General features: G+C 43.0%; 2 protein-coding genes across 12 annotated transcripts in view; one reads left to right on the top strand and one right to left on the bottom strand.

Annotated features, from left to right (window-relative positions):
* The window catches only part of PBRM1 (polybromo 1), a 102,778-nt gene extending 96,019 nt beyond the window's left edge, over positions 1-6,759 (top strand). For 8 of the 11 annotated variants that reach the window (XM_079935776.1, XM_079935777.1, XM_079935780.1 and 5 more), the window contains 3 exons: positions 719-789; positions 901-1,117; positions 3,088-6,757. In XM_079935776.1, the coding sequence (XP_079791902.1) occupies positions 719-789; positions 901-1,117; positions 3,088-3,260 (461 nt within the window). In that variant the 3' untranslated portion in view covers positions 3,261-6,757. Of the gene's footprint in view, positions 1-718; positions 790-900; positions 1,118-3,087 lie in introns of all 11 variants that reach the window. The other 3 variants (XM_079935782.1, XM_079935774.1, XM_079935773.1) reach the window with 2 other exon arrangements.
* A 789-nt stretch (positions 6,760-7,548) lies between these two features.
* Positions 7,549-13,811, bottom strand: UQCC5 (ubiquinol-cytochrome c reductase complex assembly factor 5). The gene is made up of 3 exons (XM_079935783.1): positions 13,386-13,811; positions 10,506-10,593; positions 7,549-7,632 (listed from the first exon to the last, which is right to left on the bottom strand). Exons 1-3 carry the CDS (start codon positions 13,534-13,536, stop codon positions 7,626-7,628), a joined length of 246 nt encoding a protein of 81 aa, XP_079791909.1. The 5' UTR covers positions 13,537-13,811; the 3' UTR covers positions 7,549-7,625.
* Positions 13,812-15,317: the final 1,506 nt, after the last annotated feature.

Raw genomic sequence — 15,317 nt, 5'->3', positions numbered from 1 at the left:
AGGGAAGTTTATACAAAGTCCAAATATAGTAGGACCATGGAATCTTTCTCTTTCCCTTTGTCATTTTGCATTTGAAGTGATAGCACCAAGGCTGCTCTGTTTCCGGATGATTCCTTTTCAAAGTGCTGGTCTATCAAATGGCAGTGTCCCCTCTCTGCCAACATTAGTGACTCCAGTTAGAACCAGAGGTGCTGGTGGCCTGTGAGAGGACAGCAAGAATGTGCCTCCAGCCTCCACAAAGGTCATTTAATGTGCACTTGCACAAACCTCTTCCCTTATGTCCCTGCTGTCCTAACACATTGCATACAGCTGAGCCTGGTTGCAATGCCATTACTGCTGAAATTAAACACGGGCTTCAGTTGCAGGAAACTGTGTTGTCAAAAGAAAAATACCTTGAAAATATAGTTGTATTCTGACTGTAGCTTACCTAGGGAAATACTAGAATTTTATGCAGGGTTCAAATTATTTCTAAGCCATGAATAATTAATGTACATCTGACAAGTTGTCCTAGCTTTGTATTTAAAGTACCTAGAAAACAAAAGAACATGCATTTTCTATATGAATGCTACATCCTGTTTTGGGTGCTTAGGGTTCCTATCCATAAAGACTCAGGGCAGAGATCATAGGCTTGCATTATAAATGGCCTTTCTTATCAGACAGTAGTTTTCAGTCTTCTCAACCCAGAGCCTCTAATTGTGCCTGTAATTCTGAATTATAGGTGTGATGAACCAAGGAGTGGCCCCTATGGTAGGGACTCCAGCACCAGGTGGAAGTCCATATGGACAGCAGGTGAGCCTCCAAGTTGGATCTTCTAGGACTCAACAGAATTCAAGTTACCCTCTTTCTCAGAGCATGCACTGAGTATTTTTTTTCCCTCACCATGTGTCTGTGCTCTTTCAGGTAGGTGTTTTGGGGCCTCCAGGGCAGCAGGCACCACCTCCATATCCTGGCCCACATCCACCCGGCCCCCCTGTCATACAGCAGCCAACAACACCCATGTTTGTGGCTCCCCCACCGAAGACTCAACGGCTTCTCCACTCAGAGGCCTACCTAAAATATATTGAAGGACTCAGTGCTGAGTCCAACAGCATTAGCAAGTGGGACCAGACCCTAGCAGGTAAGGAGAGTCCTCAAGAAGCCTTTGCTTTATCAAAGTCCTCTCGCTGCTATGGACCTATTATATCAGGATAAATATCCATGATTCTTATACAGGCATACCTTGTTTTGTTGCACTTTGCTTTGTTACTCTTCTCAGATACTGCATTTTTTTACAAATTGAAGGTTTGTGGCAATGTGTCAAGCAAGTCTTTTGGCACCGTTTTTACAGTAGTATGTGCTCACTTCGTTTTTCTGTGTCACATTTTGGTAATTTTCACAGTATTTCCAACTTTTTCATTATTATTATATTTGTTTTGGTGACCTGTGATCAACAGTCTTTGATATTACCATTATAAAAAGATTACGACTTGCTGAGGGTTCAGATGATGGTTAATATTTTTTTAGCAGTGTAGTCTTTTTTAATTAAGGTATGTACATAGTTGTTTTAGACATGATGCTATATTGCATACTTAATAGACTACAGTATAGTGTAAACGTAACCAAAAAATTCATGCAACTCACTTTATTGTGGTGATTTGGAACCAAACCTGAGGTATGCCTTTATAAGTAAAATAAATTGTATACTTAGTAGAAGGGTTTGGAGCTTCTTTGTATATTGACATTACATACTGAAAATGTTTTTTTGCTGAGTTTCAAAGCTTAGTTTTGTCAGAAATATCTATGCTATCTTCTTAAGTATATTCTGAATTTTTTCAATTATTTTTCAGGCATTTGGGGATAGCATAGATGGATTTGGGTAAATTAAAAATTATTTCAGGGCTTCCCTGGTGGTGCAGTGGTTGAGAGTCCACCTGCCGTTACAGGGGACACGGGTTCATGCCCCGATCCGGGAAGATCCCACATGCCGCGGAGCAGCTGGGTCCGTGAGCCATGACCGCTGGGACTGCGCGTCCAGAGCCTGTGCTCCGCAATGGGAGAGGCCACAGCAGTGAGAGGCCCGCGTACTGCAAAAAAAAAAAAAAAAAAAAATTATTTCACCTCAATTTTTAAAAAAGAAAAATAATATTGGAAGACATGTTTCTATTAACCTATGAAGTTTATTCATTTAGTTCAGCAGGCTCAGCATATTTTCAGTACTTACTAAAATAACTTGCCTAGTTTCTGGAAAGAACTTTGGAAGTTTCTGTTCATTTTTCATTTCTAAGCCAAATTTGATCATTTGATTGCTTTAAGAGTAGTAGGTGGTTTTCCCTTTCTTCACATTTACCTTTTTAGGAATTTTTGTTAATATTGGAGTAACTATTAAATATTAATGATCAGATCTTTTAGGTGTTTGTACAACTTTTATATTCCCATTCTAGTAATTATGTTATCTTGTGCAGCTGTTTTGTGAAGTAATTGTTAGAAATTAGATAATTTCTAGGACTTCACTGGTGGCACAGTGGTTAAGAATCCGCCTGCCAACGCAGGAGACACGGGTTCGAGCGCTGATCTGGGAAGATCCCACATGCTGCGGAGCAGCTAAGCCCGTGCGCCACAACTACTGAGCCTGTGCTCCAGAGCCCGTGAGCCACAACTACTGAGCCCGCGAGCCACTACTGAAGACTACTGAAGCCTGTGTGCCTAGAGCCCATGCTCCACAACAAGAGAAGCCACCACAATGAGAAGCGCGCGCACCACAACGAAGAGTAGCCCCCACTCACCGCAACTAGAGAAAGTCCGCACGCAGCAACGAAGACCCAACGCAGCCAAAAATTAATTAATTAATTAATTAAAAAAAGAAGACATTAGATAATTTATAAACTGCAAAGTGTAAAACGAGACATCCTTGGCTAGGTAGTCTCATACCTAAGTAAAATAGCTTTCTAAAAACCAAGATGCCTAATAAAACAATGTAAGAAATTTGCTTGGAAGTATTCTGCAGAGTTAAAATTCATAATATTCAATAAATAATAAATGTTTCATGTTTTAATCTGTCAGACCTTAGGACTGATATTTGTATTTCTCTGTCTGCACTTTAATTTTCAGCCCGAAGACGCGATGTCCATTTGTCAAAAGAACAGGAGAGCCGACTCCCCTCTCACTGGCTGAAAAGTAAAGGGGCCCACACCACCATGGCAGACGCCCTCTGGCGCCTTCGGGATCTGATGCTCCGAGACACCCTCAATATTCGCCAAGCATACAATCTAGAAAACCTTTAATCACATCAATTACGATTCTTTTATAGAAGCATAAAGAGTTTTGTGGAACAGTAGCCATTTTAGTTACTGGGGGTGGGGGGAGGAACAAAGGATGATCATTTTTATTGCATTTTATTGTACATCACAAGGCCATTTTTATATAAGGACACTTTTAATAAGCTATTTCAATTTGTTTTTGTTATATTAAGTTGACTTTATCAAATACACAAAGATTTTTTTTTTGCATATGTTTCCTTCGTTTAAAACCAGTTTCATAATTGGTTGTATTTAGACTTGGAGTTTTATCTTTTTACTTGTTGCCATAGAGCTGAAACCATCAAAGGTTTTTTGTCTTGGCTTGGGGTTTCTGTTTCTTGTTTTTTTTGGTTGGTTTTTTGTTTTTGTTTTTTTTAAATAACAAACAAAATGAAAAAAAACACACACAAGAGTTTACAGATTAGTTTAAGTTGTCAATGAAATGTGAAGTTGGCCCTAGTTTACATCTTAGAGAGGGGAGTGTACTTGTGTCTGTTTCACGTGCCTAAATATCTTAAGCCACTTTTGCAAGAACTGTTTCTTCCAGGTAGAGTGAAAGGTTGTTAGTTGGATTGTAGATGTTTGGCAGACATGGCACATTTGCTCTAGTAACTCAGAAATCTGAAGTCAGCACTGTGCACTCTTCTGCAGCTAATGCAGCTCCCGGACGCCTGGAGGGAGAAAGCACTTTTTCTTGTGCTGAGTTAGACATCTATGGTGTCAGTTATTTTTGCAGAACATGTGCACAACCCTGAATTATATTTAGTCTTGACAGGTAAGTTTAAGGGTACTTTTGATCTTTTTGTAATGAATTCACAATTTATGCCTATACATGTTAGGTGATTTAAAACTTTAAATCTCTACATTGCAAATTATTGAAGTTCATCTTGAAGAAAGTATTGAGGTGTGCTGGAGGTGATTTATTTTTAAACATAACACCTAACCTAACTTAGGGAAGGGAGTGCATTAACCAGATATGGGCTGTGTCAGAAGCATAATTGTAAAAGGCTGGATTGCCTGCATATGCAAGTATGTTTTAGTATTCTTTATTTCCTCATCAGATCTGGCTTTTTTTTTTTCTTTTTCTCCTAAGTTTCAGGGTTGTAATTCTCAACCAGAAATTTAAGACTTTATAAAATAATTTTAAAATTCAGCTTGTGCTTTTGAATTTCAGGAGAAGGAAATCATAATTTAAGAAAATGCTCACTAAAAAGACCATTAAAGATCCCAAACACTTAGGTTTGATGACCCTGTCTCTCTTATATGACTCTGGAAAAAAACATTTGGAGGCAGTATATAATGCTCAGACAAGTGGAAAGCATCAAACATGGTTCAGTATTTCACTCAGCGTTTTTGAAACCTGCTTTATTGTAACAAGGTGGTTGCCATTGTGGTGGAGCTTCCACTGCTGTTTGTAAATTGAGAGTGACTCTCAGAGGATACTTTTTTCTTTTAATCTGGTATGAGTCAATACCTGGATATTTAATTACCATTCTTACTAAATCATGGGGACAGAAGAAGAGTTTAGAATGGAAAAAAGTCTCTTGTATCTAGATACTTTAATTACAGGAGGTCCTTATAACTTAATTGCCTATAAGTCAACCACTGGATCTCAATTTGCATCAAGTATTTTAAACAGTTCTGAATTTTAAAAAATGTTTTGCAGTACTATGTCAGTACCTTATTGTTAAACTGAATCAGATAAAGAAATCTTCAGTTCTTGGTTATTTGGGCCATTGAATCATCATGGACTGTATAATACAATCAGATTATTTTATTTCTAGACATCCTTGAATTACACCAAAGAACCTGAAATTTAATTTTGGTTAAGTTATTTATTTATTTCATGCACCCGTCTTATTTCCCTTTTTAAGGTCTGGAAGAGACTTCTTTGGGAAGACTCTAAAAACTCTTCACTGTGGTCTATGTGGGGCATTAGAAGCCAGAGCACTCCTCCTCCAGGCTCCTTCTCAGTGTCTGGAGGTGCTGTAGGAACCATAGATCCAGCCAGGGGCTTCCCTAAGGCAGTGCAGAGCCGGGCCAGGGGGCCATTAGGCAGGCCCTAATTACCTTTAAAAAAAAAAAAAGCTCTATGTATTTATTTTAGAATCATGTCTTTCTGTATATTAACTTGGAGAATGTCAATTAATATTTTAGGATATAAGATTTGAGGTCAGCCATCTTCCAAAAAAGAAAAGAAAAAGAAAAAAAAAAAAAGCCCTGACTTTAAAAGGTACATGTGAACTATACATCTTTTTTTTCCATGAGTTTTAGGAACTGTAGTGATATGGCTTAGAAAGTATAATGGCCTAAATGTTTTCAAAATGTAAGTTCATGTGGAAAAGAATTTTGTTTATGTGCGGAAAAAGACCTATAGGTTTAAAATAGTATGTCAGCCAACTGATTTAAAAGGCCTTGAATTACTTTGTTTTTGAACCCACCCTTTTCTTCCTATGAGGAAGAATTAAGAGGGGACTCTTCTTTGTGTAAAATCTCCAAATTGGTGTTGTTGATTTTTGAACTTAAACATTTTCAGACTTGATTAAAACTTGGTTTATTCTAATTTCTGTATCAAAAGAGGTTTAAGTGATAACTAGTCTTATAATATGTATGTATCATATCTTTGTTCATCTAAAGCTTTTTAATCCAAATAAAAATGGAGTTTGCAAAGTGATTTGGATTAACCAGGTTTGGTTGTTTTGTTAAAGCTGTGTCAGATGTTAGTTTCAAGTAGATTTAATTTCTGCAAGCCTTGATTTTATGTTGACAGGGATATGGCTGCCAATTTAAAGGAAGAGAGCTCCTTGGGTAGAGGCAAAAGTCAGTGTCCAGACACTGATCCAAGGCTTAGGCTGCATTAACACAGAAGCCGAATGTAGTCACACTGCAGCCTGACATGCCCATGCCAAGCCTCTCAGACTGGCAGTCAAGGATTCCTAACATGTCTTCAGCATGGGCAGAAATGCAGGTTGAAGTTAAAATTGCAGAGGGAGTTGTTACTGATGATGGAAGGTAAGGCAAGCATGTCCTGTATCATAAATCAGTGTAATCCATTTCAAATAGCTGTGTGTGGCCAGAAGAGAGAAGTGGCCCGGGTATGTTTTTATCATGCTTATAATCTCTTAAAACATGACAACACTTTTAATAGAAGGTGTTGGTAAAATCAACCAACTGTTTTCCTCTAATATCACTTTGCAAATCCCTGTGGTTCTGTTCTCCTAAGAGTTTAGGGCTGTACTTCCATCTCTGCTCATAAACATATTTTGAATGATCGTTGATGTATAGTTAAACATTCCAGCTGAACACTCTGAGCAATAGTGCTAAGTATTACTCTGTTCCTTTTGCATTTGGAAGTGTGCGAGGTCAGCTGAATGAAAGTTCATACCTGAACAAATTAATAGACTATTTCTATCCCCCAGATAGATGTGGAATGCACGTCTTGTGGATTTTACATATAAATGTGGCAAGAAATTCCAAATTTAATACACGTGTGTGAAAACTAAGAACTGATGCTGCTTTACTAGGAGAGAAGTTGTTTTGGAAAACACCATGGTCCAAGTGTATATTTTTTTTTAAGAGAAGTAACTCAGCGTGAGAGATCCAAACTTCTAAAAGAGATTAATTTGATTGAGTTATAACTTCAGAGATGTAGGCAAGATTTCCAAAAGAGGACTACTAGATGAACAAAGATAGCCCTTCCTTATTGAGTATTTACTCTGTGCTTAGGTATTGGGTTGGCCAAAAAGTTCCTTGAGTTTTTAAGTAAAAATAAAAGACATTTTTCATTTTCACCAAGAACTTTATTGAACAACATATTCACATTCTGCCATTTTTCAGGCAACTTCATAATTCCATCTTCCCAAAACTTTTTATCTTTTTGAGCAAAGAACTGTTCCAGGTGCCTTTTACAGTCTTCCAGAGAATTGGCATTTTTTTCCATGAAGAGAATTTTGTAAAGACCGAAATAAATGGAAATACGCAGGTGCAATATCTGGTGAATACGACGGATGAATTAGAATTTCCCAGCCAAGCTGTAACAGTTTTTTGCCTGGTCATTGAAACGTGCGGTCTTGCGTCATCCTGATGGAAGATTATGCGTTTTCTGTTGACTAATTCCGGATGCTTTTCGTCGAGTGCTGCTTTCAGTTGGTCTAACTGGGAGCAGTACTTGTTGGAATTAATCGTTTTGTTTTCTGGAAGGAGCTCATAATAGAGGACTCCCTCCCAATCCCACCGTATATACAACATCACCTTCTTTGGATGAAGACCGGCCTTTGGTTGGTTGGTGGTGGTTCATTTAGCTTGCCCCACGATCTCTTCTGTTCCACATTATAGTACAGTATCCACTTTTCATCGCCTGTCACAATTTGTTTTAAAAATAGAATGTTCTCGTTACATTTAAGTAGAGAATTGCATGCGGAAATACAGTCAAGAAGGCTTTTTTCACTTAAATTATGGAACCCAAACATCAAAGCAATTAACATAACCAAGCGGTGATTTTCAATGCTTGATTTGGATATTTTTGAGTATGTCGGCTCTCTCACGCATGGTATAACGTTGATTGTTCTCAGTGTCTCGATTTGATCACTATCAACTTCAGTAGGTCTACCTGACCGTGGAGCATTGTCCAGCGGGAAATCTCCAGCACAAAACTTCACTAACCGCTTTTGACATGTTCGATCAGTCACAGCACCTTCTCCATACACTGCACAAATCTTCTTATGTGTTTCAGTTGCATTTTTACCTTTCTTGAAATAATAAAGCACAGGGACTTCCCTGGTGGCCCAGTGGTTGGGAATCCACCTGCCAATGCAGGGGACACGGGTTCTATTCCTGCTCCGGGAAGATCCCACATGCCTCGGGGCAACTAAGCCCATGCACCACAACTACTGAGCCTGCGCTCTAGAGCCCATGAGCCACAACTAACTGAAGCCCATGCGCCTAGAGCCCGTGCTCTGCAACATGAGAAGCCACTGCAAGGAGAAGCCCTCACATCGCAACGAAGAGTAGCCCCCACTGTCCACAGCTAGAGAGAGCCCATGTGCAGGAACAAAGACCCAACGCAGCCAAAAATAAAATTTATATTAAAAAAATAAAGCATAATACGCAGAAAATGTTGCTTCCATCTTCAATATTAAAATGGCTGCACAAAAATTCAATTTTGATTTTTTTTTTTTTTAATGCACGCTGATATGAGACCTGTCACAATACAGTCTAGCAAAATTGTTGCGAATGAAGTTAAAGACAGCTAAGTGCTACTAGAGCCATCTTACGGGAAAAACCGAATGAACTTTTTGGTCAACCCAATACTTTCCCTATCCATTCAGATGATAAAATGAAGCTCCAAAGCCCATGTTCTTTGTCTAACACCCCAGTGGAGGTAGACTTCTAGCAATAAATGCTAATTAGATTTTTGTCATTCTGAAGTATTGTGGTTTTTGAAATTCAAGTTATTAAATTGTTTGCCTTGTAGTTCACAGTAGGGGGCACTGCAGTTCTGTAAGCAGCTTATGAGAGCATTGCTGTTTAAATTATTTAAGTTCCCTTAAATAATCCTAGTGTCTGATAAGTGGGATAGAGTTATATTCCTTAGTAGAACTGTTAAAAAATTGAGGTAAAGTTAAAAAGCTTGCACCTTGGTTAACAAAAATTAGTTCTGCAGCATCCAAATTAATATGCTTTGAAAGTATCTTCAATTTTAATTGCTTTGCTAGTCTGCTTGCCTTGAAGTCAGACATTGTTGTGTTGTCTTCAAAGCTTCGTTGTCTTAAATAAATTGGCACTCCAATACATATATTTTAGAAAGATGAAGAAAACTCTAGGGAAGTTTAGCACAAATTTCAGACTAGAGATTCTCCCTGGGATGGAGACAGCAGGATAGGCCAGGGAAGGAAACCACAGCAGACAACAGAAGTTAGCTGATGGTTTTAGTAGCATTTACAACTATTCTTTGTAAAAGGTATGTATGTTACATATGCTCTTTACATAGGTACAAAATATTAAACTTCTAAAACAGGTTGGGGGAACAAATGGGAGTTAAGGCCACAATTTAAATTCATTATGCAGCAGTCTAGTCACTAAAAGTAACTATGAGGTTTAGGGTCACCAGGAATGCCTGAGGTAACAAAAGCGCACATGAGAACTACCTTCCTCTCCCTGGTGCTGTTGGTCATCACTGGTCTTCATACTCAAGCCACCTCTGAGCAGTGACTCATTAGTGCTTTAATGAGATCTGAGTAGTCATTGGCTCCTTAATTATACTGGATTGGTTCTAACATAAATGGACTGACTTAAATTAGAAAAAAAAAAATCCCTTAGAACAATTTGTGGCAGATATCATTAACTTGAGGATACCCTGTGGCCTTAAGCATCTGCTTCTTTATTCATGAGCAATAGTTAGAAACTATTTTGAAACTTAGTCTTATTTAATATGTATATATTTTCTTGTTTGAAAAGATGTTGGATATGGTTATCCAAACATGGAAAGATGCCTTTGCTTTTTCTACCAACTGATCCAAACTTATTCTGGGTCAGATTGGAAAATCTCTCCCTATAGACAGAGCCTCTGATTTAGCTCAAGTCTATGGTTGCTTTATGCTGTGAAGATTCACTTTCTTTGGGAAGGAGCAGTGTCTTTATCTTTAGCAGCTGGATGAAAGCAACATCTTCATCTCAGAGGGGAGTGAAACGTGTTGCTCCCCAGTCCTCATGGAGGTCCAGCCCTTGTATGTTAGTGGAGCCAAGCAAGGAAAGGGGTTGTCTGTGTTCACAAGAGCACTTAACATGAATAACATATGGTCACATTCTAACAAAATGTTTACAAATTGGTAGCTAGCAGAAATGTAGTCTGCATAATAATCCTCGTTTAAATGATCCTACAGTAGATAACTTTTATTCATAGTAAGTCTGAATTCTGCAAAAAACTAAATAAGGTTATCCCTTGTTGCCTAAAACAAAGGACTTCACAAACAATTCAGGCTACACTGAAAAGCATCCTGACTGATCCTTGAATTGTTTAGAAATATTTCATGGACTAGATTCAATGGGTAGGTGTGTTTTAGTAGGAAATAATTTTCCCACAAGTGCTGTCCATCAGTGACTTGGGAAGTATTCAAGCAGAGACAGGAAAACTATAAAAGTTCTTTGTAAAGGCAGTTCTATGTAAGAACAAGAGACCCGAAAAGTACATCTTTAAAGGAGTTGAAACCAGTAGTAAAGTTTCATATTCACTTTATTGACTGCTGAAGTTCAGTCTCTGATGCATCTTCCAGCCTTCTCTGATACTGCCTTTCTGAGGCTTTTCTACGGTAGACATCGTCTGTATCAAACAAAGATTTTATTTAGATTTTCAAGAGACTAAGGAATTAAAAATACATATCTGAGTAATTTAACCAATAGTCTAGATCTGTCACCTGAATATCAACATTAAGGCTTAACTCAATGCCAGAATAAACTTAAAAGAAGATTTGATTTAAATGAGCACTATGTTAAAGGAACTCTCAATATCAATAGCAGGGTCAGAGTCAGTGTCTTCAAAGATAGTGTCATGTCCCAGCACAGCCCTTAGCAATTTCACTTCTCTCTGAAATCATCCTTCTTAACTGGCCCTGCAGAGGCACTTCTGGCCCTATAGCTCTCTGCTGGTCCCTCTGCCACACCCAGGAACTGAGGGCTGGTAGATGAGGGCAGTCTCCTTGTTCTCAGCTGCTGCTTTTCCAGACTACTACTGATTCTCCACCTTCTTCCTCTGGGTCCTATGCCATTTGCCACCATCTTCTCTGCACTGGTACCTGCTGTCCATCACTCCCCTTCAGTCTCTGAAAATGCTGGCATCTAGTTCAGGTTCCTTGACCCTGTCCTGTGCCATCTTCCCAGGCAACACCACCCCCAACAGAGATGAAGCACCAGCCCCCTTCATCTTCCTTACTTCTCAACTTCTACCATCTGCTTGCAGTGTTCCTCTGAAGCAATAAGTTCATTCTGCTCTGACCACAACCTCTACTACCTTTCTGTCCTTGGACCTTCACCAACTTCCTCAGGCCCTTGTCCTCTCTTCCTGCCCAGATCAGCTGAAATTCCCTCTCATCAATATCAACTTCTTGATATACCTTCAAAACCCAAACTACAGATTAATCCAACTTACTTCTCCATGCCTCATTCTGCTTGCTTTGCACTGTGGGCCCAACTGTTGCATCTAACTGGGTCCACTGTGATGCCTGGCAGTCCTGTTTCTTCAGCCATGGCCCTGACCCTACTTTACCCACCCCGAAATGGCCATGAACTCTTTCTTCGCAGAGAAAAGTCATCAGTAAAGAACTCTTCCAGCTGACTTCCAAGGGCTACTCCTTGCCCTGCTCTGGTCCCATCCTCTCCCACCTTCTCAAGGGCCAAGGTATCTCCAGCCTCTCTCCACCCTCTCTTTTCTGATCAGTACTTGCATATTTCAAGTCTCTCCTGGTAGGGGAGAGGGGGCTTACCTCCCATTCACTTAGTTGAACTTCCTGAACCTCCTGTCTTCTGTGATAACAAGCCCTTCATGTTTCCCTTCTTGCCTCTCTGGTCACTCTCAGTCACCCTTAAAATGTTGGGGTTTAAACTCTTTCATCACAATCAGCTTGTGAATGACCCACAAACCTAGATCTGAGGCCCAGATCTGCCTTCTGAGCTTCAGTTCTGTATAACCATCTCCCCCCTCAGCACGTCCAAAATGGAGCCCAGGACTGTCCTGCCTGTGTTCCCCCTGCCCCAGCTGCCCTACCAAAAGCCGCCACTCCTCATTTCCTGAGTCCAGTCAATCACCAAGCCCTTGTCAGTACTACCTCTGGGGTGTCTCTCAACTCCGCCCACTTCTTGGCATCTCACCCTAGTCCAGGCCACCATCTCAAATCTGGACAACCACACAGCCTAAGTGTTCCTGTCAATCCGCCCTCCACAAGAAAGCATTCTCCACATATGTTCACCAGCTGCGGCTTAAAACTCTTCAGCCCTTTGGGATACACTGTTGGTTCTCCAGTCCCTTTGTGGCCCTGCCCAGGCACCTTTCTAACCACGTCATCCCTCACTCTGCTCACCTGCTTCAGTCCCTGAAACACAGCAGCATACTTTCACACCAAGGCCCCAAGGTTTGCTCTTACCACTGGCAGAAGACACTTTCAAGTCCATAAACGTTTCCCTCATCTGGCTGACACCTACTCAATCTTCGGACCCTACCTGACATGGTAACTCCTCCAGGAAGCCTTCCCTGCACCACCTAGTCCAATTCAGGTGCCCCACCCAGGACTCCCATGCTCCCCCAACTTTCCCCCCACAGCAGTGATCACACTTAATAGTAACTGTATGATCTGTCTCTCCCATTAGTGCTCTTCTGGTGTGGGGGCCCTCTGCCTTATATCCTCTCATCAGTGCTCATTAAATATGAAGGAATGGGTGAACACAGGAGGATTAAATATCTTTAGAAAGCACTTTTTTTAAAAAAATGAGGGTTGGTGATTCACAAGTGATTGTGTTTCTGGAGAGGGAGAAAGCAGAAAGGGCCTAGGGGTTAGGGAAGTCTTCCTGGAAGAGGAACTAGCCTGTCCAGGCTAGTGCTCAGCAAAGCAATGCCAGACGCACTTTTTGTAGTGCTGGGCATTGGTACCAATGACTCTGGCCAGTAAAGACAGTAGTATTTAGCTAAGCCGGGCCAACCAAGTTCTCTCTAGGGTTTGGACTGGCCAGTTAGGAACTTCCATGAATCCTCAAGATCCCACCCGCCTCTAGGTGCTGTGAGAAGTCTATTCCTTAGGCCCGAAAAGTGTCACCGGCATGGCCGAAGGGCAGGCTTGAAAGGAGGGCGTCCTGAGTGGAGTCACGTGCCCTCCTCTCAAAGTGCAGGGACGGTCTCAAGATCGGATACCAATGTGCCTTTGTCGCCCCGCTTACAGGAGAGCCCAGGCGGATCTCCACCGCCCAACGAAGGGAACCGCACTCGCCCTTCTGACCAGGGTAAAAGCAGCTCAGCGCTGAGCGGAATGAGAGGTCTACAAGCTGAGAACAGCCCCCAGGAAAACGGCTCCCTCGCCGCCTCCCGCCTGCCTGAAATGAAACAGAGGCTGCTGCACCCCCACTTACAGAAGGTCTCCTGGCCCACGCGCACTTTAATCATGATCCACTCCATCGTTCCTCCCAGGACAAAAAAGAAAGGCAGGAACCTGTAGACGCCGAGTCGCTGCTTCCCGGGCACCCGCTGCAGAACCCGCCTCACCTGGGCCCTGGAAAACATGCCGGACCGCTGTCGTGGAGAAGGGTACGGCGGAACGAAGAGCGACGGGAGCTGTCCCAGCCCCTGGACTGGAGCTCCCGGATGAAGCCGAAGCCGTCCTGCCCGTCCTTGCTGAGTCCGGCGGCCAGGTGGCGGTGCGATCCCGGCCCTGGGCCACCTCCAAGGAGGTGAGGAGCGGAACGGGTAAGGAGCAGCGCTGAGCTCGGGACCCAGAATGTGGAGCGGCTCCACCAATCTGAGTGCGGTGGGCTGCGTGGGTCCGCCAATCAGAATGCGGCGGAGTGCGCGTGCTCAGTGAGGCCTAAACCAGCTGGCGCAGACTCCTCTGCTCCAGAGGCAGGGCGGTGCAAGGGGCGGGGCCTCCCACGTGGCGTCGGTCCGGCCCCGCCTCCCGGCCTCCCCTTTTCAAGCTGGTATTCGGAGTTGGCGGCCGCGCCCCCTACTCTGCCACCGCCATCTTTTTTCTTAAAGTCCTAGTAGAAGTGATGACCCTCTATGATGGACTACTAAACGGGTAGTGCACCATGCTCTAAAATGCAATTACGCAACGCCTTTCATTTATTTCGAGATCGAGACTGATGCCTAGGCTTCTAAAAATAAGGTGCATTGTTGAAAGCTAACTATCATTATCACAAGAAAAGTCTAAGTAAGCATCTGAGACAAACAACCATAAAATTAAGAAAAGCTATCCTGTATGGGGCACTTTCCGTTATTCCCGGACTATTAGACAATCTAAGAAAGTCAAATGAAAACTTAGAACCAATAAGAGAGTTTGGTAATGTGGACACAAAATGTACAAAAAGAAAGAAGAGAGATCAAGCAGCGCCTCTGAAAAGGGTAGGAGGGTCCGCCGCTGAGCTGCCAGGCCCAAGCTGCAGCTTGGATAACCTGGATAACCTGCCTTCTCCCGGAGCCAACCCCACCCAACCACGCACACACAACTGGCTTGGTGCTCACTCTGGCTTCTCTTGGTGGCTCTGCGGGCTGGACACCACAGAGCACCCATCTCCCGCCCAGACAAGGCTTACATATGGCTAAGCCCCCAGCGCACACTTAGCTCACTGGGGCCCTGGGAGTGGGGAGGGCAGCCGCCCACCCACGGGCCCACCTATGGCCTCCATCCTGTGCCAGCACTTGGCCCAGGGGTTGGCACACTGTAGGTCCTCAGCCAAGGTGCAGTGAATATTGGAATGTACACCCTTAGACCCGGCGAGGACACCGCGGGGAGCATCCCACAGAAACAGTGTCTAGCTAGCCAGCTCTCCACCGACAAGGCCCACGGGTGCAGGGTCGGCCTGCTGAAGGCCCAGAGCACATGCGCATGTGGACTTAGAAAATGGATCTGTGTGGAATACACGCGGGTGGAGAGTGGTTCCCAGCAGGAAAGAGGAATTTCGTTGTAAATCCTGGTGATATTGCTAGAAGAGCTAGAGAGTCCCGCGTGGGGAAGCGAGGAATGGAGCGGTTCGGTGCGGCCATTTGCTGAGGTAGGAACCAGGCAAGCACAGTGACCCCTGGCCCACCACCTCGCTCCAAGTTAACAGAGGTCATCTGTGTAAGGCACAAAGAGGGAGCAACGTCTGCTTCAGCGGACGTCGGCTGCGCTGCGGTCCCGAGGTCTCACCCAGCGTGGGGCTGGCAGCGGTGAGCGCGCGGGAAGGACTCTATCCGCCAGAGACGTGAGTGAAACGGGCCGGTCTCTGGTCCGCGGGCAGAACCGGCAGGGGCGAGGGGCGGGGAACAGGACCCCCGCTGCAGGACTGGGGGAAGGGGCAGAGGAT

The sequence above is a fragment of the Stenella coeruleoalba genome, assembly GCF_951394435.1.
Source record: "Stenella coeruleoalba genome assembly, chromosome: 10".
Classification (NCBI taxonomy): Eukaryota; Metazoa; Chordata; class Mammalia; order Artiodactyla; family Delphinidae; genus Stenella; species Stenella coeruleoalba.
The sequence above is the reverse complement of the archived record's forward strand: the minus strand, read 5'-3'. Positions and strand labels throughout refer to the sequence as shown.

Excerpts from the sequence above, each read along its gene's own strand:
- UQCC5 (XM_079935783.1), bottom strand. The coding sequence starts at position 13,536 with ATGTTTTCCAGGGCCCAGGTGAGGCGGGTTCTGCAGCGGGTGCCCGGG. Across the intron at positions 10,594-13,385 it reads CGTGGGCCAGGAGACCTTCT|ACGATGTCTACCGTAGAAAA; the intron begins GTAAGTGGGGGT and ends TGTTTGATACAG.